The sequence below is a fragment of the Silurus meridionalis genome, chromosome 18, assembly GCF_014805685.1.
Source record: "Silurus meridionalis isolate SWU-2019-XX chromosome 18, ASM1480568v1, whole genome shotgun sequence".
In the NCBI taxonomy this organism is placed as follows: domain Eukaryota; kingdom Metazoa; phylum Chordata; class Actinopteri; order Siluriformes; family Siluridae; genus Silurus; species Silurus meridionalis.
In genome coordinates, this window is record NC_060901.1 from 12,960,625 (window position 1) to 12,988,271 (window position 27,647).

General features: G+C 36.7%; 1 protein-coding gene across 1 annotated transcript in view; it reads right to left on the bottom strand.

The window, feature by feature from the left end:
• LOC124401014 (copine-8) overlaps positions 1–27,647 on the bottom strand; it is a 140,564-nt gene that overhangs the window by 59,533 nt on the left and 53,384 nt on the right. Inside the window, exons 5-6 of the mRNA XM_046872901.1 lie at positions 20,488–20,527; positions 10,963–11,039 (exon numbers count right to left, since the gene is read on the bottom strand). Coding sequence (XP_046728857.1) covers positions 10,963–11,039; positions 20,488–20,527 — 117 coding nt within the window. The remainder of the gene's footprint in view (positions 1–10,962; positions 11,040–20,487; positions 20,528–27,647) is intronic.

Genomic DNA, 27,647 nt, shown 5'->3' on the forward strand with positions numbered 1-27,647 from the left:
CCTCTCCTCGCAAAGTCCACATGCTGATGGAGTTGAAATCTCCGGCGATAATAAACAATCCGTCGGGGTGAGCATTCTGCAGGTCGCTAATAGCGCCGTAGAGTTCACACAGTGCCTCCTTAGCATTAGCGCTGGGTGGAATGTACACTCCGACAATGTAAACAGTGGTGAATTCCTGTGGTAAATAAAATGGTCTGCATCTAACAGTCACAAACTCCACTAGCGATAAGCAGTAGCATGAAACAAGCACTTACACCATTCCGTGTTGATATAAACACACACGCCACCACGGCGAGTCTTACCGCACAGAGCTGCGTTTCTGTCGGCTCGAAACAAGGTTAGCCCGTCTAGCTGGATGGCGGCTTCCGGAACTCTGTCGCTGAGCCACGTCTCCGTGAAAACAAAGACGCAACAGTCTCTTAACTCTCGCCGTGTGGTTCGCTGGAGTCGGATATAATTCAGTTTATTGTCCAGGGAGCAGACTTTTTTTTTTAAAGAAAAATGGATGGGAGAGCCGGCCGGCTAGGGTTAGCATTTAGCCTAGCACGGACACCCGCCCGCTTGCCGCGCTTCGCTTCCTCAAACAGCGCTTTCGACGTCCCCTCTCCCGGCCACCGCCATCAGGTAACACCGAGGTCTGGGGGCCTGGTCTTTGTGGCCGAGGTCGCAGCAAGCCGAGGTCGCGAATGTTGTTGATAAGATCATCATGCAGATTGTTGGTTGCATGATGCCTGTACCGTAGCAGTGTCTGGTGGTCATACACATGAACACAGCCAACTCTGGTGTCCATGTATTGTGAAGGGTCGTGCTAAATATGGTGAAAGCACCATTTTTGGATCCGGAGAGGCCGCTGCGAGCTACTGACGCAGCGCCTTGACCTGCCGAAGCACAGGCTTTACCCATGAGCGCTGATGTATTGTGCAGGGGCTTCATGGGTAATGTAGGTGTCTGAAGGGAGGAGGCGATTCCGGGAGAGAGATAGGTGGCAAGTGTCTCTTCAACCTGTGGCTTCGCCTTATAGCCATGTTCTTTCCACTCCATAATTTGGGAATACACAGTAGAACTGGGGGTGAAAGGCCAAGCAGAATAAGGCTTAACCCATGACCTGGACACCTCGATGTGCAGGTTGGGAAAAAAGGAAAAACCCCTATGCGGAGGTTGTGGCACGGGTGTCAGAAACGCTCATTTAATTTACTAGATAAAAGCATTTTCTGCTCATGAGCCGGCCAAGTTATATCGAATATATTCTATGTTTAGTTACAGTTCTATATGCAGTAATTCTTGTTTTCATGGAGAATATTTTACCTAATGGTTACTCTCTGTGAGCATGTTCACATGTTCACAGTGTAATATTTGTTAGTGCATTAGACAGTGTTATTAAAAAAATGTATCAACAAGATTTGTATGACGGCTTTAAAATAACGATTAAAAGTAATTCTGCAAGTAAACATACAAGCACGGTTTCTGCTTTTTTTTCCTGGTTTCACGCTTTTAATGCCGGAAATTCCTTCAACTATAAATAAGTAAGTAATTATCAGAAAAGGTATTTTGTGTCTTAGTTTTGCTTCCAGTACTGGATCTAGATAAACACACATAAACTTGCAACAATGATTATCACTTTGTGTAACAATAACATAAATCTATTTAGAAAACTGAGAAAGGTGAATCTGAGACCAACATTAGATAAAATTAAATTGACATGTAAATATGTGCTTTGCATCTCTAAAAGGTAATGTATTTGTCATGGATTTGTATTTGCAAATCACACAGAAAGTGCTGTTCTCATATTGCATTTGAGTTCACATCATATGGTTTTGTTTATGTCTAGTGACAGTGCATGTACATATATACGTTATCTTTTTATTTATCGTTTCTCCCCCTTTACTAAAATTAGAAAAATACTTTGTTATTGTACTTACGGAGATTCTTCTGGTATCAATACTTTACTGCACTATTTATCTTTCCGCCAACTTTTTTCTTTCACTCATTAAATTTTTACACAAATAACTGTACGTTCTACTTCTTACATTTTCAAACCAGACTCATTACTTTAGTTTTACTCTATTTAGTGAAATGTCAATATTCTTTCTTCTTATTGTGCAACATTTTCATCCCATCGACCTGTCTCCTGTCATTGTGCCGCTTTTTCAATCAAAACACTGGTGTATCATTACCTGGCTCTTACACATCACAGACGTAAACTAGTTTACAAAGCTAACAATGAGCAAGACAGAAGGTAACAAGAAGTATGGGGTTAACATGGATGAGACAGAGGGAGTCAGTGATGTAAACATGACTGAGAACAGAGACATTCCTTATCACCTGATTATCATGAGCTTTTCTCTGCTTGTGTTATATATGGTGGCTGTTTAACCTGGACACATTCATTAGGTAACAACATTTGAAATTCTTTTGTACAAACCCGATTCTAAAAATGTTGGGACACTGTACAAATTTGAATAAAAATGGAATGCAATAATTTACAAATCTCATAAACTTATATTTTATTCACAATAGAATATAGATAACATATCAAATGTTGAAAGCGAGACATTTTTAACTGTCATGCCAAATATTAGAGTTGGGACAGGTAGCAATAAGAGCCTGGAAAAGTTAAATGTACATATAAAGAACAGATGGAGGACCAATTTGCAACTTATTATTTAAATTGGCAACATGATTGGGTATAAAAAAGAGCCTCTCAGAGTGGCAGTGTCTCTCAGAAGTCAAGCTGGGCAAAAGATCACGAATTTCCCCAATGCTGAGGCAAAAAATAGTGGAGCAATATCAAAAAGGAGTTTCTCAGAGAAAGATTGCAAAGAGTTTGAAGTTATCATCATCTACAGTGCATAATATCATCCAAAGATTTAGAGAATCTGAAATCTCTGTGCATAAGGGTCAAGGCAGAAAAACCATACTGGATGCCCGTGATCTTTGGGCCCTTAGACGGCACTGCATCACATACAGGAATGCTACTGTAATGGAAATCACAACATGGGCTCAGGAATACTTCCAGAAAACATTGTTGGTGAGCACAATCCACCGTGCCATTCGCCGTTGCCGGCTAAAACTCTAAAGGTCAAAAAAGAAGCCATATCTAAACATGAGCCAGAAGCGCAGAGCCAAGGCTCATTTAAAATGGACTGTGGCAAAGTGGAAAACTGTTCTGTGGTCAGACGAATCAAAATTTGAAGTTCTTTTTGGAAAACTGGGACGCCATGTCATCCAGACTAAAGAGGATAAGGACAACCCAAATTGTTATTAGAGCTCAGTTTAGAAGCCTGCATCTCTGATGGTATAGGGTTGCATGAGTGAGTGTGACATGGGCAGCTTACACATCTGGAAAGGCACCATCAATGCTGAAAGGTATATCCAAGTTCTAGAACAACATATGCTATCATCCAGACGTTGTCTCTTTCAGGGAAGAACTTGCAGTTTCCAACATGACAATGCCAGACTACATACTGCATCGATTACATTATGGCTGAGTAGATGAAGGATCTGGGTACTAAAATGGCCAGCCTGCAGTCCAGATCTTTCAACCATTAAAACATTTGGCGCATCACAAAGAGGAAGATGCGACAAGGAAGACCTAAGACAGTTGAACAACTTGAAGCCTGTATTAGACAAAAATGGGACAACATTCCTATTCCTAAACTTGAGCAACTTGTCTCCTCAGTCCCCGAGATGTTTGCAGACTGTTATTAAAAGAAGAGCGTATGCCACACAGTAGTAAACATGGCCTTGTCCCAACTTTTTTGAGATGTGTTGATGCCATGAAATTTAAAAATCAACTTATTAAATGAATTAAACATTTGATGTGTCATCGATGTTGTAGTCTGAATCAAATATTAAAATTTGAAACATCATTGCATTCTGTTTTTATTCACAATTTGTACAGTGTCCCAACTTTTTTGGAATCGGGTATATATATATAAAATCTCTGCCGAAATTTTTTTTTCCATCAGTAAATATTTGTTTATTGATGCACCAAAAATCCGCCATGATGCGCACATCCAACAATTAACCTCCTCATATGCTATAACTTATCATAACTTAAATTACCCTGTCTTTTTTGATTGTACAGATAAGACCAACATTATTCGAATCTGTAAAGGGTCTACTTTTATTTATATACACTCAAATTAACAACAAAACGCTGTGCTTTTGTAAAATAAAGGGTGCGCTTTCTGCCATCTCTGTCTCCTCTTTTCACAGACACACAAATACAACAACCTGAATCTCAGTAAATACTTACCTCACAGACATAATAAATATATGAATAGAAAGCTTGGATCAAACCAATTCAACAAAATAAATATTCTCTGATGATTTTATCCGTATGAAAGTTAGAAGAGGTACAGTTTCTCTGGTTTCACCTCATTTAACCGTCCGTGTGGAAACCTGGCAAATGTTCCGTCTGATTTACTTATCAGTGTCATGATTTACATACTTTAAAACACAACAATTATTTTAATACATTTACAAGTATATTTTGTTTTTTATGCTCTATGTTGAGTTGGTTGGTTTCAGTAATAAAAAACAGTTTCCAACATGACACTAAAACAGGTAGTAGAGCCCAAACTTCTTTATTTTAACTTAAGTAAAAAGTATAGTCCGTACTTCAACTTTTACCCGAGTCTTTTAAAACATGAGTGTCTATACTTAAGTGAAGGATGTGTGTACTTTTGTCACCATTTGCTCTGTGTGTTTTTGTGGATTTTTCTCTTAAAGTCAGAGGTGTGTTTCTAGCTCCTTAGTTGTTTTGAGCTCATTTTGATTTTAGTGTTAGCTTGTGTTTTGGTTTTGATCATGGATGATCTCTGTTTGTTTTGCCTGCATGTGTCATGAACCCTACTATGGACTTTGATCATAATTTATGGAAACAACAAGCTGCAAGGTTGTATAAGGTAAAATGTCAAACGAATGGGACAAATGACCAAAAATCACTATGAAAAAACAAACATATATTTGAGTTTTTACAAATAGAGAATAAACATTTTCAGTATATATTCAAGACCATTTAAATTGTATTTGGTGTTTGATAAATGTCATAATGATAAGTAAATGAGGGAATATATCATTTAAAATTAATGGCTTAATTGTTTAAAAATTACATTTGCATGAGACTAACAAAACTATATTGTATGAAAATACACGTGGCTAAAATGAATAAAAAAGGGAAAATGTCCCTTTCATGCTTATTATGAATTACAGGTATCCTGACCCTGCATGAGCCTACATTCAAACCTTTAGAGTTACATATCTACATAGTTTTTAAGGCCAACAGCCCTGCTGTTCCTTTAAGCTAACTTCACACTGCTCAGAGCACAGCAGCAAACATTCTTACCAGGAAAAGAAAGAGCATATTACACCAGTCTTATTCAATTAACATTGGCTTCCTATCAGGTTTCGTATTGACTATAAAGTTAAAAGCCTTTTTAATGGGCTAGCCGCAGCATATCATGTCGATCTATTGAATCATCACGGCCCATCCCGACCACTTTACTTGGCTGATGCGGGCTTAGTGCTGAACCCTTAAATTCCTGAAAACTCTGTTAGTGCAAGAGCATATTTTTTGTACAGCATCCATTCTGGAATAACTTTGCAAATAATATCAGAAAACCTTTATTTATTTGATAAAAAAGTTGAACACAAAGCAACTAAAATGATGTCTGAATTCACTCCAGTTAACAGTTATGTGAATGGTCTAACTTCTTGGAAGTTCTTGTGCTTCTTACCTTCTGCATTTTGATAAGCAACACCTAAATTTTCTGAATAATCAAGCTTGTACTCTATTCAGTTTCTTTTATGCAAAACATTGCCAATGTGACAGGGACACACCTTCCAACATTTCCTATAATATTCTCTTTTGTTATCTGAAATGATCACACCTGTTCACTGAAGAAAATCATACTGTAGACTAATTTGTATGATGGCTATAAAATGCTAAATCTAATACAGTTAATATATTAAGGCTGAAACGATTCCCCGAGTAACTTGAGTAATTCAAATACAAAATTGCAATTATTTAACAAATTATTTACCTCAATACATCGTTTAGTTCATTTAACTACTCATTGAGCACTGTGTTTCCCCACGGACCATAATTACTGACCCACTAATTGCTGAAACGCTCTGGACAGGTAAACACAAGACGCTGAAGAATGAAAAATGGAGGAACGGTGAGAAAACAGCGAGGAGAAAATTCCGGCCAAAGAAAAGTTTCCAAAGTTTTCTTTACCATTTTTAAAGTAATTTAAAAATAGATTTTCATATTTTTATTATAATTTTTTATTGTATTTTTTATTTATATATTTGTATTTACATTTCGATGTGGAACGGAAATTAAATGCACTAATTGGGGTTATTTTTGCACGAATATTCTTGTATGTAATTTCAGCAATATAAATAAAAATTTTTCTAAAAAGGAAACAAATAACTTGTTCATTTTAAAAGACTTGTCTTATTTTCTCTTGCATATTTAGCATTGCTCTTTTATAAAGAAAAAGTATTTCTTATCCGATTACTCAATTAATCGATGGAATAATCGGTAGAATACTTGATTACTAAAATAATTGATAGCCGCAGCCCTAAAATATATAATAGAGTTCAGTACTTTAATAATCTATATTTTCAGAACTCATTCTGCATACCTTTCATGCCTGAATATCCTGTACTTTGCTTACTATAATTAAGTAAATATTAGCATGGCATTTTTTGTTTTAGTTTTGCTTTCATTGCTGGATCCAGTAAATCAATATACATAAACCTGCAGGAACGTGAGTGTCACTTATCAACAAAAGAAATCTATTTAGAGAACTGATAAATATGTGAACCTGAGACCGACATTAAATTCAAGTTTGTAATATGTGCATTTATTTATATATATATATATATATATATATATATATATATATATATATATATATATATATATTTATTATTTTTTTTGTATTATTTGTATTAGTTGAATACTTAATACAAAAAAGTAAGTACAGTAAGCACTACTAGCTAAGAGGGATTCCAGTATTCATTTCATTCATGACACAGCAGCTGTTCTTTGTCCCTCATAACAGATTTGATGACGCATGTGTTTGCTAACCAATTAATGTAAAATGAACAACAAGAAGAGAAGCTGAAAATCTAATGATCTATCTATTTACAAGCTGGGTTGTTTATTTTTTCATTGTTGATATTAAACATTATTTTGCTCGATGCTCTAAAAGGAAGCTGTTCAGTCTAATGTCAAACAACATAAATTTAATTCATATCACAGCGCATATGAATTCTCACATCTGATCAGGTCAGAAGAACAAGAATTTATTTTTATGCACAATCTCATACATTATGGTGTCTATTATAACAGCCCATAATCAGATACATGTATAGTGAATGTTTATATTAAATATATACTTTTAAAATGTGCTGCTTCAAGTTTTCTGGTAGGATAAATTTAGCTATAGAAAGAGTCTCATGTGTCAGTCTCATGTGTCAGTTTCTGAAGTTTGCTTACAGGAAATTACTGTCCTTCATCACTATAATTCCAGTAATAATACAAAATTTATATCAAACTATCAAACTATTGTCCCACAATCTTCCACATCATCACATTTTAAATATAAACCAGGGGTATTCAATTAAAATTCAAAGAGGTCCAGTTACTAAAATTTTCTCCCAGCAAAGGTCCGGATCTTATGTTGTCACTTAAAATAGTGTACCCTCATGTTAATAAAATTAATAACGCACATACATTTCTATATAATTTATTGCTAAATTTCAAGTGTTTTCAAAGTATTATGCTTTTAACTAGGGATGCACCGAAATAAAAATTCTTGGCCGAAACCGAAAACCGAAAAAAGAGAAAAGCAAGGCCGAAAACCGGAAAAACCAAAACACCGAAAGAAATTATGGCAATTATTATTACCATTGCATTTATGGCTATGACTGTGTACTAAACTTACTAAAATCAAGGCATTTCAATTGCATAAATTATTATTAAAGTTTCAAAGATTTAATCAATTACACATTATGAAAATATTTATTTATAGCACATTGCAACAATGCACAGGATAAAATAAATTAAAATTTAGTCTTAAATGTTTAACTTAAATGCACTCATGTGTACATTGAATAATTATGTACAGGCCCTCTGGCCTGCTGAAATGTTGTTAAATTAAATATGTTCTTTCATAAAAACAAAGTGCATTCCGATCAAGTGCAACTGCTTAAAGATACAATACAACACTATCACTGGGAAACTTCTTGCCTTTTCAAAACCGTCCGCCACAGACGGAGTGCGCATGCTCGGAGGAGTTTTGCTTTTCTGTGCGTTTGCGTTCCTCTCATATTCAGCATACCGATCGGGATGTTTGGATTTCAAATTAAACCCAACGTGGAGAAAGTTTTCACAGATGAAATTTCTGGATTACATGTTTGCAAATCGCTATTCGTGGGTCTTTCCAAGATATACTGAAATACGTCCACACCGCAGACATGTTGTTTTAGACAGGCACGTGCAGGCAGCAGTTTCTGTTTGCGTCATCACAACAAACTGTTTCGGCCATGTTTTTTCTGTGATCAAAGTGTTTCGGCCGACAACCGAAAATGCACTTTTGGGCCATTTTCGGCCGAAAATTTTCAGTGGCCGAATATTCGGTGCATCCCTAATTTTAACATACCGAAACGTCTGAACTTGTATGGCACTTGAATGGAAAACAATACTGTAGTTGTCTTTACTACATGTCAAGTAACAGACACTGAAATTATTCTGAATAAAATAAATAAAAAGTGCAAACACAGCTTTGAGCAGCCTGAACTTAGGGCCTATTTCAAGTAATGTAAAACATTCAGAATCTTTTGAATAAAATAAAAGTGCTTTTAATCTTTAAGAAAAAAAATAAACAAAAGACATTTGAGCTGCCACCTTTTTAAAACATGAACTACATTTTAAATAAAATAACACAGGAAACTTAGGCGAATGCCTACATTTCAAGTAAAATAGAACAGGGCAGAATTTACTGAATAAAAGAGAAGTTCAGAACTTTGAGCAGCAAAGTTAACGAACACTCATTTGCACGTTGCTGCCCTGTAAATGCATGCGTGATGACACGAGTAGACCTGTCATACTGTGCTTTCAATTCGATAATTTTACTTGCCCTCACTGCGGACTTCTGCGGGTACATTTCCTCAAACGACCCGAGTTTGGTTTCATAGTGACGCTTAACGTTGCCACTTTTATTTAACGCCACATTTTCACAGCATATGAGACACAAAGGTTTAGAACTGGCTGCAGGCAGAATAAACATGTATTTGTCCGTCCATTCATCTTTAAAAGTTCGGTTTTCAGCATCTACTTTTCTCATTTTTGAGCAAGCCATTTTCTCTCATCTCCTCTCTATCTCTCTCTCACACTCGCTGTTGCTGAAAGGTAAACAATCGATTTGATTGGCTTGGCTATTGATGACGCTTCTGTCATAATTACTAGATTAGCTGCGCATGAACAAATGATTTATATTTTTATTAATATCAAAGATTTTAACGGGTCCGGGCAGACTCGTCACTCGGTCCGGACCCGGACCGTGGCCCGCCATTTGATGATGCCCGATATAAACAATGTGAATGTGCATGATGTCATTATTTGTACTCTTTGGCTTTTTTGCTTTGTGCCTGGCCTTAAAACATCACCCCAACATGCAAACTGCACAGTCTGCCATGTGGTTTTTATAATTTAATGTAAATTTATTTGTCAGAACAGAACAGAACTCATTAAACAGAAAACTTTAGCCACTGAGCTCCCACAGTACTCAGAAATCCTAATTCAAGTTCATTTTCATTACTTCATTAAGCAATTTTACTGGTATACAAATGCATATATATTGAGAATATCATTTTAACAAGTTCGATAGAAACAAATATTTTGAATTGCATAAGAATCATAAGGTAACAAGAATAATAAATTAACAAAAAGGGAAACCGAATAAGAGCATTAACAGCGAGACAAAAGCTCATTAGTGAGTTTGAACTCTGGCCTTCTGTATCCATGCTCTGGTGCACACAAACATACAAACACTTACACTTTCGAGAACATCTTCTGCTGACATCATTAATGCAGCTAATTAATGTTATGCTACATCGAATTCTAAAATAAAAACAAATACAGTTTGTACTCTTTCTCTATTACCTTCCTTATATCCTTAAAATACTGCAAAAATAGACAGGACCATGTAACAAGTCCCTTTTTTTTTTAAACAATTTTTAATAAAAATGCAGTATTTCACAGCAGAGTTTCCAATTCTCCTGGTGTTAGCATTTCGTCTGATTCACTGGTCTCTACCTCTCTCTCACACACACACAATAATTGGTAGGTGACCATGGTGGACTACTAGGTGTAAATGAATGTGTAAATGCGTGTGTGCTTGGTGCCCTGTGATGGGATTTTGCCTATTCAGGAGGTACTTCTGCTTTGTATCAATTGTTCCCTGCTCCAGACTAACAGCAACCCTGACTACAATGAAGCACTTACTGACACGGAATGAATGAAAATAAATCCAATATGTGATAATAAGCTGCTGAAAGCAATTCCAGCAATAAACAAATCCTCCTGCACAGACATTGTAGACTGTTAGCACATAACACACCTAATGACACAATTGTTAGCTATTTCCTGTTGGATCTACCAGGTCATGAAGGGAATCTAAGATTGACATACTGTATACGAAATGGTCGATTGATTAACACTGTGATCTACAAATTCCTCTAGTACAAGTAGGATTATTCTCTGAGTTCATCCTTTCCCTTGAATAAAATTCAAAACTTGCCACCACTGACAAAGGAACAACGCATTCCCTAACTATCCATTGTCACACAAAGAGACCTCAGCTAATTTAGAAGTAGTTGGTGCGGTCAAATACTCACAGGTGGATGTGTTAGGAGAGGATAACATGGCATGCTGGTTCTTACCCAAGAGGCTTCTCTAGTCGACTCCCCAGGGAGCCCACTATTTCCCCCAGAGTACAGTACGCCTGTCCCAGGAAATCCTGCAGAGTGAAAGAATGGAAGAGACGGAAAGACAGACAGAAGGAAAGTAAGAAAAAAAGACAGAAAGGAAAAAAAAGAAAACATGTTACGTGTTCTAAAAACACTATAAACATGGAAGATGCTGCAGTGTATTAACTGCACAGTGAAGTTCAAAAGAGCGCTGGATGAGAGAGGTACACAGCAGCATGTCATGAAACCTTTGGCCTCGCTGTTCATTAAGGGTGCTGTAGCTTTCTTTACTTCCCTTGATCCGATCTGAAATGCAAGGGGACACATTCAGCCCTCACCTCTCCTCTAACAGCTGAAGCTTTGATGCAAACCATAGGTGGAGATCAACAGGACAGGCGCACAGCTTTCCCAGCATGCCCGTAATGAGCTGCGGCTGACTGCAACTGTGCGAGTGGCAAAGGCAATATGCGGCTGTTGGCTAAGCGAGCTGAAAGGGTTATGAGGAAACGGGGCAACGATTTTGTTTCTGCATGAGCTAATGGAAATGGAATCAAGTGATGAAAGTTTAACTAACATTTAATGAAGTGTGCCACTGTAGCACAGCCAGTAGTAATGTATTTAGACATGAAATTTGTTTACAAATAGTTTGTTGAAAAAATGAAGTTGTCAGATTTTGAAGCACTGCTGGGATTTCCAGACGTCTCATTCAATAAAATATATAATTGCGGGCTAGATCTCATAGTCCCACACCAAATCATAGATATTACAAAAAAAAATCTCTGACTCATAACTAACCTAACCACTATAGTATTTGATTGTATAATTAAATAAACATATAAATAATTAGCAGTATTATTTGATTTGATTTTGTCGTGGATCTGAAATGTAAATTCGGCTATGTAACAAATCCAGTTGAATTAGATGAATTATTTTTATTTTATTTTATTTTATTTATATATATATATATATATATATATATATATATATATATATATATATATATATATTTTTTTTTTTTTTTTTTTTTAAGGTATTTTTTTTATTTATTTTATTTTTTTTAGGTATTAACATTTGTATGTGTGTGCTGATTGTGTGAAGCACCATGACAGCTTACATCAATTGCCCCATGGGGATAAATAAAGCTCTAAACTAAACTCTAAACTTAAACGTCTAAGCACTCCCTCTTTGTTTTTCAGATTAGCCAAAGGGTTAGGGGGTCCTGTAAATTTAGTTTTATTTCTTCTCCTGATTTGGTATACATTCTTCAAGATCTAGAATTCCTACAAATTTGGTCTCTAAGGATGGACAGATATTAAACATCATGACAATGTTGAGATGCACAGATAGAAAAAGGTCATGGAGAGTATGGCTTCATTGCAGCCGTTTTCCACAAAACACTGCCATTTTTGTCTATGTAGCACATTTTATTTTAGACCGACTCATCCTGTTTTTCCAACCTTATGTCAGGTTTTTAAGCCTGGTCTAAAGAAAGAACAGTAGCAGACTCCAGAGACGAATGCCTAAAACACTAAAACACCTAGTAATGACTAGGTGAAAATCCATCTCAAGTGAGCGGGTCACAGGAGGACACGTGAGATGGATAAACATTATAGGTGCCATTTGCATGTGTCTTGAACATGTTATGTGCCTTATTTGGCGAATTTTCTTTGATGTCACATAGGGATGTAATAGCTGTTATAAAAAAAATAATGGCACTGAATGTGTCCCTTACACCTCACATTGCTTCTCACATTATACACCTTGTACCAGACACATGTGCCTTTACACTTTCCACATGTATTTGGCTTAATGCAAGATAATTTTTTCATTATTTACTAAGTAAGCAATTGTATCCTGTATATTTTGTGTGTCTCAAAGTTACATCTTGTAATAAAAAATACAAATAAAATAGTAAGCTAACAATCCAATGTACTAACTTGTAACTAACAATGTAACCTGAATGAAATCAAACAGCTGGAAATGTTTCTGTGTCTGTTCATACCATACACTGTGTTCTTAATTGCGCCATCTTACAAGTAAACAGAAGGGAAAAAAATCTAAGAAATTCCTTCTCCCATGAGCGATAAAAAGCACATTTCATCATATTCAGGATGCTGAGCTATGAGCTAGGAGCTTTTCTAATACGGCAAACAAACTGCTGAGAATAAAAGCAGCTTCAACCCCACTTTCATGCTACACTGCCCTTTAATGGCTCAGAAATTATACTGGTTTATTTTTAAACCAATATTTAAAAAATATCCTAGGCGACATATCCCTAACCCTAACCCTAACCTTTTTGAAGAATTTAGCAATTCCACTTTGCTTTGTTTTTATTAGTTACATGTGAGATAAAAACTTGGTAATCTGTGTGATGCATTAAAGAAAGAAAAAAAGGTGCTTTCTACTTTTCATATGCACTATAGAGACAAGTGAAATTGTTTCTTTGCATACAATGCGATAGAGAAGCTGGGGAAGGTGAGGGTTAAGGGCCTTGCTCAAGGGCCCAAGAATGACAGCTTGACAACACCAGGGCTTGAATCCCTGAGCTCCTGATCAGTAACCCACAGCCTTAACCACTGAGCTTAAACCTTTCATGCTTGAATACCAACACACAAAAAATAAGTTACATTTTTGAATTTTTGTCAGTGTGATATTACTTGGTATTATGCTTTCCATTGTTAGATGGTAAATTTGTAACAAACATATCTGAATGAGTATTCTGTAGGAGTTTGAGTCAAATGAGAACTTTTGTATTTAATTTTACATTGTGTGAAATCAATGGTTAAGCTTCTGGCTTTGATCAGAAGGTTGGAAATTCAAGCCACAGTATCCCCAAGTTGACATTCTTGGCTCCTTGAGCAAGGCACTTAACTCTCTGTGCTCAAGAGGTGGCATAATATGGATGACCATCCGCTCTGACCCCAGTTTCCTAACATCACTGGGATATGCAAACAAAGAATTTCACTTTGCTGTAAAGTACATGTGGAAAGTATAAAAAAGGGGGTTATTGAGAATAGTAGAGACCTAGAACATATTACTTTTCCAAATGTAATGTACTGTTTATCGAAACAGACTTTTTGATGCACAGTTTTGCCATGCAGGCTGCACATGCACGACTTATTATGTCAAAACATATGCAGTAAATAGAAGTGAAATAACACTTTTACACAGATGAGTGAGCAGCTTGAACTATTCTATGATAAGAGCAATGCATTAATGAAGTTTTCCTCAGAAGAAGTGCTACAGGCATTGTGTACATCTGAAAGGATAGAGCTTGTTGAAGAGGATAGACTTCACTCCCGTTGCTGAGCTGTTTACAGCTATTTATAAAACTCTGTTAATGCTGACACTCCTCCATTCCCATGAGCACTACCAATTACTGGTCTAGTCTCCGTCCGACAGATCCAATAAGAAAAAAAGGAATGGAGGCATCTCTCTTGTAAACAGAGGAATAAATACATACTTTGTTCCTCTATCCCTATAGCCTTCTTCCTTTAATTTTCACCTGCTTCCGGGAGCACAGTAACTCACATTTTAACACATCCCGGTAATGAGTTCAGCATGGAGTGAAATCCCTGGGAGGTTAGTGACTGGATGTAGGGGGTTTATCTCTACTAGTTGGACTTGCGATTATGCTATTGATTTTTTTGCGTGCTTGTGTGTGTGTGTGTGTGTGTGTGTTTATTGCAGAGGATGACAAAGTAGGAGAAGCAATAGGAAAAGCGTATATCTGATTTGTGGGATCATTTGGGGAAAGCTGTTTGCAGTCATGGGACTTGAGCGAGCAAGTAGAGTGTCTGTGAATGTTTTCAATTACTCCTCAGTGCTATCTGTGTGTGTGTCCCTCCTGGGGTAAACACTACCAGCACAGATGCACAGGAGCGATGTTTCAGAATCAGAGCTTGAGAAATGGATAATGATTTAGATCAGTGCAAGAGAAGACAGGAATTAAGTCAGGCTGACACAACATGTACTCAGTTGTATAGATGGGGTGGATGGGGTGACAGTTCCTCTTGTAAAGTGGATGAATTGTAATATGCTAAACTTTCTCTAAAGTGGATGAATTACAATATGTTTAACAGAATCATTTCTCTAGGAAATGATGTATTATAGTACGAAACTGGAATTAATCTATTATAATATATTGCGTGAAAGAGTGTCTGCCATGAGCACCCATACTGAATCATCTTTTATTTAATTTGCTATCAAGACGCTAAGAGGCGGATTCTTAGTAATTTGTGCCCTTGCCTTTTAAGTGCTGAAACCAAACACTTAAGGTATTCTTTCACACGGTTTTCACAATCCTTTTTTTTTTTTGCCTGTGCCTCCAACTTTGTGATGGAAAAGGCAAAAAAGAATTGTGAAAACCGTGTGAAAGAATACCTTAAGTGTTTGATTTAGGATGTTTTTGGATGAATGACATTTTTCTTTCACTTGAATTAGAAGACCCAAACCTATTTCAGCATGACAGTTTCCATGTGTGCAAAGGCAGCTCCATTAGGATGAAGGAAACAATATCTTTCTGTATACATTTAAGTGACTCAACAGTAAATCAAAACATAGTTGCAGCACCTTTACATTAAGATCTCTTACCAGAATAATTTATTATATTAACTGTTCAAATCATTGTACAATACTACTGTTCAAAACATACTCTATTGTGTAGTTAATTTCTGCCTTTGGCTCTTATGTCCAAGAAAAGGTTCCAGTCTATTTATAAGAATGTGTATACCAAATGATATATTGAGATTAAGAGGTATTAGCAAAAAAACACAAACCTGATCAGATGCCAATTAATGGATTATTTAGTACATTAACCAGTACTGATTTAAAGCTGTTATAAGATCCAAATCATGACTTAACTGCTGATCTTTTGTAGAGTTTTGAAAATGAAGGGGAAAATACGGAGCAAGCAAACATTCCAGGCCAGTTTTTTTAAACAATGGATTGATAAACACAACTGATGACAGATTTAGGTACATCAAATAGAGGGAGTTCATCATAAAAAAAAAGGCCTGGTAGCCTCTGCTTGTATTTTCTTCTTCTTCTTAAAAAAAAAACCATGTATACGTATCATTGTAACACCTTCAGTAAGGCTGGGAAAAATAAGGACTCAGGAGGCAGGTGCTGGAGTGCGATTTGATTTATTTGGGGTTATTTCCGACTTGTCTTTTAAGCATGGCCTTTTTAAAACTGAAATATGTTCTTTAAACCAAAACAAAAAACCCTCTACACTCATGCACACTGCAGAATGCTTTTCTCTGCCAGTGCTTTTGTCTGGTTGGCATTCTCATACTCGCTGAAAACAAAGAGTAAAAATAGTGCATCATCAATTACACACAGGTGAACATTCATTAAATCAGTGCCCACATCCATTTACAAACACCACTTAATTATGCATACATTTGCATAAAGATGATGTAAAAATGTTGACGATTTTGAGGTTAATTCAATATGTTTAATTGAATTTAAAGATACTATTTGTGCCAGTGATTGTTAATGTTCATATCTGTGGACTCTGTAAGCTTAAGTATCAGATTGTCTGAAGATACATTAATATTCTGAATTTTATAAACTGTATTGTACTTTAAAATAATACTGTTATTGTCTGTGCTTCTATTGCTGTTTTATTTAAAGTTAGCTTTGCTACCGTACTAAAAGGAATTGTTCTTTTTGTATTAGATTTAGCAGCAATAACTGTTGAGCACACTTTTCTTCCAGACAGTTTGGAAGACTACCAGCTTTGTCTGACACCATTTAGAGTCGGATTTCTGAGTGTGAGCATTATGCATTGTGTGAGCTTTCTTTTCTGTTTTTGTCTTACTCAGGGAACAGATACTGTCTCATCAGGCAAATCCTGTGTGTTGCCTTCAAGTAGCTAGCAGTTGGTCAGTTTAGCCACTTTATCTGCTGCATGGCCCCAGCCGTGAATTGCCAATATTAAACTAAATTTGCTATAACTTTATAACAAATATTTGAGCATTACTTTTCTTAAAATAATAGATTCAATTCTGCGCTAAATGTTAAGAAAATCCACATGGATTTCAGATCACCATCTTAACACAAGATTAGCAGCCATGACCTGCTGTTAGTTGCATCGTCTTACTTACTGTACATTGTGAAAGGCCAGAGTATAGTGTGGCATTTGAGATTGGCTTAAAAATGAACATGCCTTGATTACCACTGACTAGGTTATACTGACAAAGACATTTATTAGCTCCCATCCGAACTCCCGTAGGACATGTGTGCTTGCATTATACACTGATATCATTTAATTCACATGTTCCTAAATCGAGTTAACTATAACAAGAGCATTTTAAGCCAACTTTGCAGTTTTTGCCTCACTGGAATAATACAATTTGAGACCATTCCAAGAATTGTTAGCAGTGTACAGACTTTTGTTATCCTGTCGTCCCTTCAGGTGTCTGAAAGTATGTGCATCAGAGGTGGGAGGTAACGAAGTACAAATACTTTGTACTGTATTTAAGTTGATTTTGTATCAGTACTTTACTTCTCTATTTATTTTTTGGACAACTTTTTACTTTCACTCATTACATTTTTACACAAATATCTGTACTTTCTACTTCTTACATTTTTAAACGAGGCTCGTTACTTTAGCTTTAATTTATTTGCTGAAATGTCAATATTCCTTCTTCCTGACTGCGTGCTGTTTTCAGCCATCAACCGATTTCCTGTCTTTGCATAGCTTTTTCAATCTACCACTGGTTTATCGTTTCATGGCTCTCATTTACCACAGATGTAGGCTAGTTTATGAAGCAAACAATGAGCATGGCAGAAGGTAACAAGAAGTATAGGGGTAACATGACTGAGAACAGAGACATTCCTAATCACCTGACCATCATAATCATCATCATCATTTCTTTGCTTGTGCTCTATATAGTGGATGTTCAGCCTGGATACATTCAATTTTTAATTCGTTTTGTATTAATATATTAATTAAGGCTGTCAAAATGCTAATTAATTTTAAAGGCACTGATTTATTAAACGTGCGATTATGCAGAGCACATTTTTGTTTGACCCTTTATAATAAAATAATACAAATAAATAAATATAAAAGAGGCGAAAGTAAAACCTGCAAGACGATTATTCACACCGTCCTTTTTATTTACTCAGATATAAAATAAATAAATAAATAAACACCGAAAAATTATTTTAAATCAGTAAACATTTATTTTAATGATGCGCCAAGTCTCAAATCAGCACCAAAATCTGCCGTGATGCACACAATCGACAATTCACCCCATACATTGAAACAAACTTAAATTACTGTCTTATTTGATTGTACAGATAAGAACAACACATCATTCGAATCTGTAAAGGGTATATTTTTATTTGTACACACTTAAATAACAACAAAATTCTGTGCTGCAAACAGACAGACGTTTACAAGAATATTTTGTCTTCATGCTCTATGTTGAGTTTGGTTTCACGAATAATAAACATACATTTGCATAAAGCATCAATGTTTGTCCATGTCCATGTTGATTAGAGTATATAAAAATCAGAAAGTATTAATTTAAGGAACATTAGAACAGATAAAAATGTGCGAATAAGTTGCGATTAATTGAGAACTCGTGCCGATTGTACGATTAATCACGATTAAATTTTTTAGTCGATTGACAACGTTATATTAATATGACGTGACATCTAATTACCAGGGGGGTACTAAAACAGGTAGTAGTAATGAATACTTTTTACTTAAGTTAATGTCAGAGCCCAAACTTCTTTACTTTAACTTGAGTAAAAAAGTATAGTCAGAATTTCAACATTTACCCGAGTATTTTAAAACATGAGTATCTGTACTTCTACTTAAGTAAAGGATTTGTGTACTTCTGCCACCTCTGTTGTGCATACTTACAAATATCTATTTATCTGTTTCTGGTATTGTGGTAGATATAATCCTAATTCCTTGCAAGAATGGCTTCATTTAAACAACACGATTTCTCATGTTACTGACATTGTTTTACATGGTGATCTTTTGCAGTCATGACCCGGGTTTGTCTGGTATTTTGAGAGCATCCTATGGCCTGTGGGTCTGTGTTTTCTTTGTTGTGTCATGCTTTGGAAACTATAAGATGATGACATACAGATGATACAGCCCTGGCTGTATCATTGTTTAGTAAGCACAGATTCAGTCAAAACCTCCTGTGGAGAAACTAAATCATCCACATCCATAGCAGATATTTGTAACACAAGGTCACTTATTGCTTTTGTTGGTGAATATGCAGCAGTATTAAATCTGATGGAAAGCACTTATGATTAAGAGCAACTCTTGATGCTATTTGCATGCCACAAAATAAATCATGTTATTGTTTTTTGTTTTTTTTTTCACATCAAGAACAAATACATTTTTAGTGACAACTGGAGCAGGGGATAAATGAGCAATTTGCTGGATAAAACAAACATTGAACTGGCCATAATGATTAGTGCTATGTACAAAAGAATATATTTAATTCAAAGAACATCATTCCACCTCTGATGCATAGAAATAGCATTATCATGGGGCAGTTGTTTAGGGTTTGCTGATAAAGAGATGGGTGCAGTTAAAAACCGATGGAATCAAGGAGATTCTCAAAAGATTCTGAAGCAACATCTTAAGACATCTTAAAGCCTGGGTCTTCTGGTTGGGTAATAATCCTGTGCATTACTCCATAGTTGTAAAAAAAATAAAAAAAAATAAAGATGGATAACATGAATGTATTGGATTGGATTGGATTGGATTGGATTAGAGTGGAGTGGAGTGGAGTAGAGTGGGCAAAATAAAGCCATTACCCAATGTGTAATATAAGTACCAGTTTTCAATTCAATTCTATTAAATTCATGTTATGTTATGTTATGTTGTGTTGTGTTGTGTTGTGTTGTGTTACGGTTGTACAGCGCTATTAAGAATGGACATTGTCCCAAAGTAATTTTTCTACAGAATAAAATAGATAATTTACAATAAAATAAATTATAAAAATTACTTTAAATAACTTTACATTTATGAATCAGTCTATATAAGTTTAGCCCTTATAAGTTTATCCTTCATGAGCGAGCCAGTGGCGACACAGTAGACAAGGAAAAAGTCCCTGAGATGTTAAGAGGAGGAACCCTTTAGAGGAACCACACTCAAAACGGAACCCATACTGATCTGGGTCAAACCCAATATCCATTCTTCATAGTTCCATCATTGTTGTGGTTATTAGTTGTTCACTGACACTTGAATGCAAAAACTGCTCATGGCAACTGTAATTCTAAGACATTGTAGTAGACTGTTTAGATTAATTACAGTCCAAATCAATCTTTATTGTTCTTGAGTATAACCGTCCACAGAAACTGAAAGATCTTCAGATTGTTCATGGGGAACCACTTTTTGGCTGGAAAGGTCAAATGTCCCCAATGCTCCAAGAACGTGAATGTGTGTAGTTTATTTATCCCACCTTATATACAGATCAATGAAGATTCAAATTTAGCTCTGATATTCAATGGTATACTCACATGTTTGGAAAGATTGGTGCTCTTTGAGTCCACATCGTACCTGCAGAGTGGAGAAGAAAAATAATTTTAGTCACCACTAAATCTTTCATATCATATAATGATAATGAAAATACAGAAGTATTTCTCTCTCTAAAATCCTTAAATTTATGCATTTCAGCTTGAATAATGAAGTCTGAACCACTGATATTAGATAATTAATCTTTAGTGTTTATATAGACAAAAGAAAGTGTAAAAAAAGGAAAAAAGACAGAGGTTGAACACTTTGTCTTTTTTGGGCAGATCATTAACCAGATGATGATTCATACACAATTAAGATCTGAAGAGACAATCTCTTTATGTCACGCCTCATCATCTTAAGACACACTCGGCTGACCTCGCCGAAAATCATGATTTAGTTGGAAAACTATGGCAAGTAATTTCACACTTGAGAACATGGAAAAGGCATTCTGTTTTCAGACTGATTTAATGTGGATACAAATTAAAAACTAATCTTACAAGTAAAAAAAATAAATAAAATCTGGTTTTGCAATGATCATGCACGCAAGAAAATACAATACAGCAAGATTAAAGGCTGTAAAAAATTGGGTTTAGATGATATGCTAGGTTTGTAAACTATGAAATAGAAGCTTATTGTCATTATTTAGATGCTCCACATCACATTTTGAGATAAAAGCCTGCTGTTCGCTTTCATCTGCACAGACTCTTATACACAGTGATTTTCATTTGTTTTTCAGGCATTTTTGCCTCTTTATTTATTTTTTTGTTTGCTTGCATTCCCGAGTGTGCACAAGTGTGTTACACACATAGTTATGTGGAAATAAAGTACATCATCTCATACCACAAAATGACATGTTAGATTTTTTTGCACTGCCCTAATTATCATAATAACACAGTGTTTTTAAAGTAGGAGTGCCACTACAGTAGTAATAGTAGATGGTTAACTTTGTGCCCTGTCTGTGATCTACATTTACATTTATTAATTTTTTTTTTTCATAAGGGTAAGGTTGGAAGTGGCACAGTGGCAGGTTGACAGTACTTGGATTTAAACTCACTGCTATCCAATTTGTAATAGAGATCCTTAGCCACAGAGGTGTGTGTGTGTGTGTGTGTGTGTGTGTGTGTGTGTATGTTTGGCATCGTGCAGGTCTATAGGTAGACAAAAAAGCATCCCGTTTTTAAGACTAGTCCATTCATTACATAGATCATGTTTCTTCAGAAGATATAGATATCAAATGCAAGTACACACTCACCAGGAACAACAAAATCCCTACCACTATCGTTCATGCAGTTATCCAACCATATAGCAGATATGCAATGCATAAAATCATGCAGATAGAGGTCAAAGCACAAAGGTTCACAACAAATACCAGCCTGGTGGAAAATGTGATTCTAGAGATTTAGACCGTGGCGTGTTTGCTAATAGCAAACAAGCTGTTTTGATAATCTTCGAATCTGCTGATCTCATGTGATTTGCCAACACAATAGTCTCAAGAGATATGCATAAACCCATGCATCAACTACCTGGTAGTTCTACAGGTGGAAATACCTTGTTGCTGAGAGAGACGTAAAGGGGTTTTCTAAAGTGATAGAAACGGATAAAGTGTACAGCTACTTAAATGAAACAGGTTCAACACATTTACTTCTATTCCTACTCCACAGGAATCTGAGGATTCTGAGGGCAAAAGATCACTGAAACCGGAAAGATGACGACTGGAAACACATAATCTGGTCTTTTTTCCCCAATCTTCAGCTATCCAGAAAAGAGAGGTTATTTGTGCTACTGGAGCCTTTCTGCCAGCAAAAAGCAGACAGGTTATACTTCTCTGACCTCTTTCACCAACAAGGCATTTCCGCCCGCACAACTGCCGCTCATTTTCCTTCATTAAAAAGCAACACATATTCTGATCCACTTATTATTAGGCCTCAGTTACAGTACATAGAACTTCAGCTATAAAAGTCCCTGTTACTATAGAAACAACAACCTATTAGAGCATTAAATTAAACCTGTGCCTTGGCTTGCAGCCTGTGGTATAAAAGATATTATCCGGTATTGTTTGTCACTTGTTTCAATCTGTAGTTGGTGATATAAGCACACAATATGCCAATTTTACCTTGCACCAACGATGTAAATCCAAAAGAGCACTTGCATACAATGTAACAGTAAAAAGGTGGCACTAGTCTTTTCTGAGGTCTATCTCTGCACATCCTGTGTCATTTGGCCTCATTTAATGAACTTAATTCAAATACGTATATCGGTTCTACGTGACTGAATTTAGTTCCATTCACATGATTAGTTTTTGTCCATTCCAACTTTATTTGATCAAGTCAATTCAAAGCCCTGCTGAGGAGCAAACCCATTACGCTGGTGCTGTGATACAATGACATTTCCTGCTGTCACTATCCTACTCAAGTTAATACGAATATTACAGTTTGTCTTCGTATCTGAACCAACATGCCATAACACAATATTGTATAACGTAATTGGATCAGTGAATTGTTACCATTCAAGTAATTAGAAATTATTTGCAAATAAACCATTTAATTGTTCATGTCTGCTATGTGTAATATAGTTTCCCTTTTTCACATATTCGCTTTTTTTAGGAAACATTTTACCAGGAAATTTTTAGAACCTGTCATGTAGTCGTGGATCGGATTTCTAGTAAAATGGGAATTGACTAAAATTAGGGTCTTGGATAGTACTTTGACCCTTTCAGTGAAGAAATAAAGTATATTTTTCTATTGTCAGATCTATTGTTGTGTTAGATGGTTAAAATGATTTAAATGGAAATAGAAGTGTTTAAGATTTTTGGTAATTATTGCCTCGACTGACAATATGTGCAAACTATAAATACATCTTGATATTTCTTTTACATTCTAACTTATACATTTAAAGAACACACATGTCTTAAGACTAGTTGTGGACTGTATAACACATCCAGTAGTGAGGCTAAATGTCAGTGCAGATCACCAGCTGCTTGAATACATTTCTGAGTGCTTTGTGGTAATGAGGCAAAAAAAAAAAAAAAAAGTAGTAGTTTAGAGGCCAGGGTGAGCAAACACATTTCTTATGTTCCTTCCCTGCACACACATTCTGATTTATAAATATTACATTATTGAATGCTCACAGTATGGCACTCATTTGCACAGACACAGATAAAAACGGCACACTTTACCCAACCAGCCATTAGAGGCTGCATAGACTAGTCAAGTAACACATTCAGTGCTACTGAGGAGATTACTGTATTTTGTTAGTTTGGAAATACATCAGACTAGATGAAGAAAATTACGATTAACTGTAAATGGTTTAAAACTAATTCAATAATATCAGGTTCATATCACTTTATTAAATGTAGCAAAGGGTTTTTTGTTGAATTGGTTTTGTTTATTTACAGACTATTAAAAAAATAACTATAAATGGCCTGTACTGTCCTGTTGAATGAGCATTATGACAAGATCTTATGCCTTGAAGGTTTAGACAGTGATACTCTTACATATAGAGAGCTGTTAATAGAAAAAGTAAATAAAAAGCAGAAACGTCACTTTTTACTTTTTTTTTTCATTAAATTGGTTCACAAAAACGACAAACTTTTGTTAAAACTAAAATGTGTTTCTCTTTTGTGTGCACCTCAACCAGATAGACCATTTAGAGTTTGTAGAACTGTATTTCCCTTTCAGGAACTCGAGCTGCGTCGAAAAAGCTTTGGGAACGCCTTGCGTTGTTCACGCTCTGAATCATGTGTAAAATCCGGCCGAAAGGCAGTTGTGACGTCATTGGCGGGCGACGTCGTGCAATCCAGGAAGCTACAAAATGGGAGTGCGATGGGAGCGACATCAGCTTCTGTTGTTCGGGTAAGCGCTTTGTGCTTTGTGAGCGCTTCGCGCTTTGTGAGTCTGTGCAGCAATGGCTAAGAAGCAAACAAACTTTCGCATTTGTGTCCCTCCCTGCCCCTGTTTCATTACGGGGGGAAACACGAGCTTTGTGTTGTTTGCTTGGGAGTAGAGCATGCTCAATCGGCTCTCCAGAGAGACAATTGTAAGTGCTGTAGCCGCTACAGCTATCCGCATTCTCCACTCCCGAAGATCACTCTTCAAAGAGAGTGATCTCCCTCGCTGCTCAGACCCCACTCTCGCTGAGGCGAATCAGCGCCGAAGGTCGCGGGGCTCGCAGGCCGACCTAGCAGAAGGCATGAAGATGGATGAGTCCTCTTCAGCCTCTCCTGTTGGGCTGAGCTCCCGTTCCCAAGGGAAAGCAGTCGCTTCGGCGGTCCCGTCTTCCGGCGCGTGTGATACAGAGCTCCGGATTTCTTCCTCTGAGGAGGAATTTTGGGATGCTGGCGAGCCAACGAACTCCTCACAGCCTGTGCTGTTCGAGAAGCTCCTGGAGTTAGTGACGCGTGACGCGTGCACATGATGGGTGTGTTGCAGGCATACCAGGCCGACCTACAGGCTCTTTCCGTGGCACCGTCCCTCCTAGAGTTTGCCCCTGGCATGGCCAGTGCTATCCTATAATACGGGGTATGTGCCTAAGGTACCGACCTGTCGTTTTGCAGGCATTCAACCCAGCTCTTGTTTCCTCAGGGAACTAGGGTTACATACTTAACCTAGAAACGATCTATCTATCTATCTATCTATCTATCTATCTATCTATCTATCTATCTATCTATCTATCTATCTATCTATCTATCTATCTATCCATCCATCCATCCATCCATCCATCCATCCATCCATCCATCTATCTATCTATCCATCTATCTATCTATCATCTACTCTTTTGGTCAAAGACTACAGACTAACTGACTATGCATTCTCCATTCTTCATCAGCCTAATCAGGATCCAGGGTCTTAAACTTTTTTATTATCCTGAAAGAAAACCGACTACAAAGAATCTCCGACTATACGTCTATTTTTTTTTTAAATATTCGAACATTTATCATCTTACTAATTTTCCATAGTAGACTCAAATTGTTTATATGAAAAGCACCATCCACATCCGTCTCTCTGGCCTTATAACTTGAGTTAAACTTCAGTCACGGCTTTTGATTAAATAAAGCCTCACTGTTGCTCTTGACTCAACTGATCACTGGCTGCACTTCATGATTAGTTCAGTTTTCTTCTGAATTCTATTTCTCTTTGTTGCTAAGCTGTTATGACTCAATGCACATCTCATCCACATGGCCAAAGAAATCACTTCAACTATTTACAGTGGTTTCTACTGGAAAATCCACTTTGCACTACACAATATTATATTTTTGGTCAACATGGTCACTTGTGTGACTCATGTATGTGATACACACTGTTTATCAATAAGGAGAAGTATAGAGGTGTCTTTCAAAAGAGGATATACAAAAAAACACAAAAATATATGTCTCACTTGTTAAGAATTTCATAGATAAACTTAAAAAAAAAAAAGTCTAAGGGGTGTACCCAAATAAGGATTTACAATTGTGTTCAAAATTATTCAACCCCCCCTGAAATTGATTGTTTTGGTCGGTTTGACATTGATTATGATCATTCAGTCATCCTGCTTACAATTAAATCAAAGAGGCACGTGTAGGTCAGACAAATATAACATAACATTTATAATGAAATAACCACAAATGTCTTTTCTGAGCTCACATCATTATCAGTTTTATTCAACCCCCAAGTGACATTCAATCTTAGTACTTAGTACAACATCCTTTTACAGTTATAACAGCTTTTAAACGTGAAGCATAGCTTGACACAAGTGTCTTGCAGCGATCTACGGGTATCTTCGCCCATTCATCATGGGCAAAAGCCTCCAGTTCAGTCACATTCTTAGGCTTGCGCACTGCAACTGCTTTCTTTAAGTCCCACCAGAGGTTCTCAATCGGATTTAAGTCTGGTGACTGCGATGGCCACTTCAAAATGTTCCAGCCTTTAATCTGCAACCATGCTCTAGTGGACTTGGAGGTATGCTTGGGATCATTGTCCTGTTGAAAGGTCCAACGCCTTCCAAGCCTCAGGTTTGTGACGGACTGCATCACATTGTCATCCAATATCTCCTGGTACTGAAGAGAATTCATGGTACCTTGCACACGCTGAAGCTTCCCAGTACCTGCAGAAGCAAAACAGCCCCAAAGCATGATTGACCCCCCGCCATGCTTCACAGTAGGCAAGGTGTTCTTTTCTTCATAGGCCTTGTTCTTCCTCCTCCAAACATAGCGTTGATCCATGGGCCCAAACAGTTCTAATTTTGTTTCATCAGTCCACAGAACACTATCCCAAAACTTCTGTGGTTTGTCCACATGACTTTTGGCATACTGCAGTCGACTCTTCTTATTCTTTGGGGACAGCAAGGGGGTGCGCCTGGGAGTTCTGGCATGGAGGCCTTCATTACGCAGGGTGCGCCGTATTGTCTGAGCAGAAACTTCAGTACCCACATCTGACAAATCTTTTCTCAGTTCCTCAGCAGTCACACGGGGACTTTTCTCCACTCTACGCTTCAGGTAGCGCACAGCAGTCGAAGTCAGCATCTTCTTTCTGCCACGACCAGGTAGCGTTTCAACAGTGCCCTTTGCCTTGAATTTGCGAATGATGCTTCCTATGGTGTCTCTTGGTATGTTTAACATCTTTGCAATCTTCTTATAGCCATTGCCCTTCCTGTGAAGAGTAATCACCTGTTCTCTTGTCTTCCTGGACCATTCTCTTGACCTCACCATGTTTGTAACCACACCAGTAAATGTCTAGAAGGAGCTGAGTATCACAGTCATTTTAAAGCTGCCTAATTGGTGCTTATTAGGCTTTATTGCTGCTCCCTGATATCCACAGGTGTTTTCAATACCTGATTGAAAACACTTCATTGAACCTCTGTTCTTCAGAGTGGTAGTCTTTAAGGGGTTGAATAATTATGTCAATGAAGAATTCACAAAAGAAACATTTACTACTGTATTACAAAACTAATTGATGTCATTTTAGTTGCATATGGTTCTTTAAGAAGTCCTTGTAGGATTTCATTCTGAATACAATTACAAATGTACACTAAATTCCCTAAAACCATTTACAGCATTGGGGGTTGAATAATTTTGAACACAACTGTATATAGACGAATCAGAAAAGTAAAATCTTGCCAGGCAACAAGTGGGCTTTTTCCCACACATTGCACACAGTAACAACTTACTGCTAAAGCAACCAAAACTGCC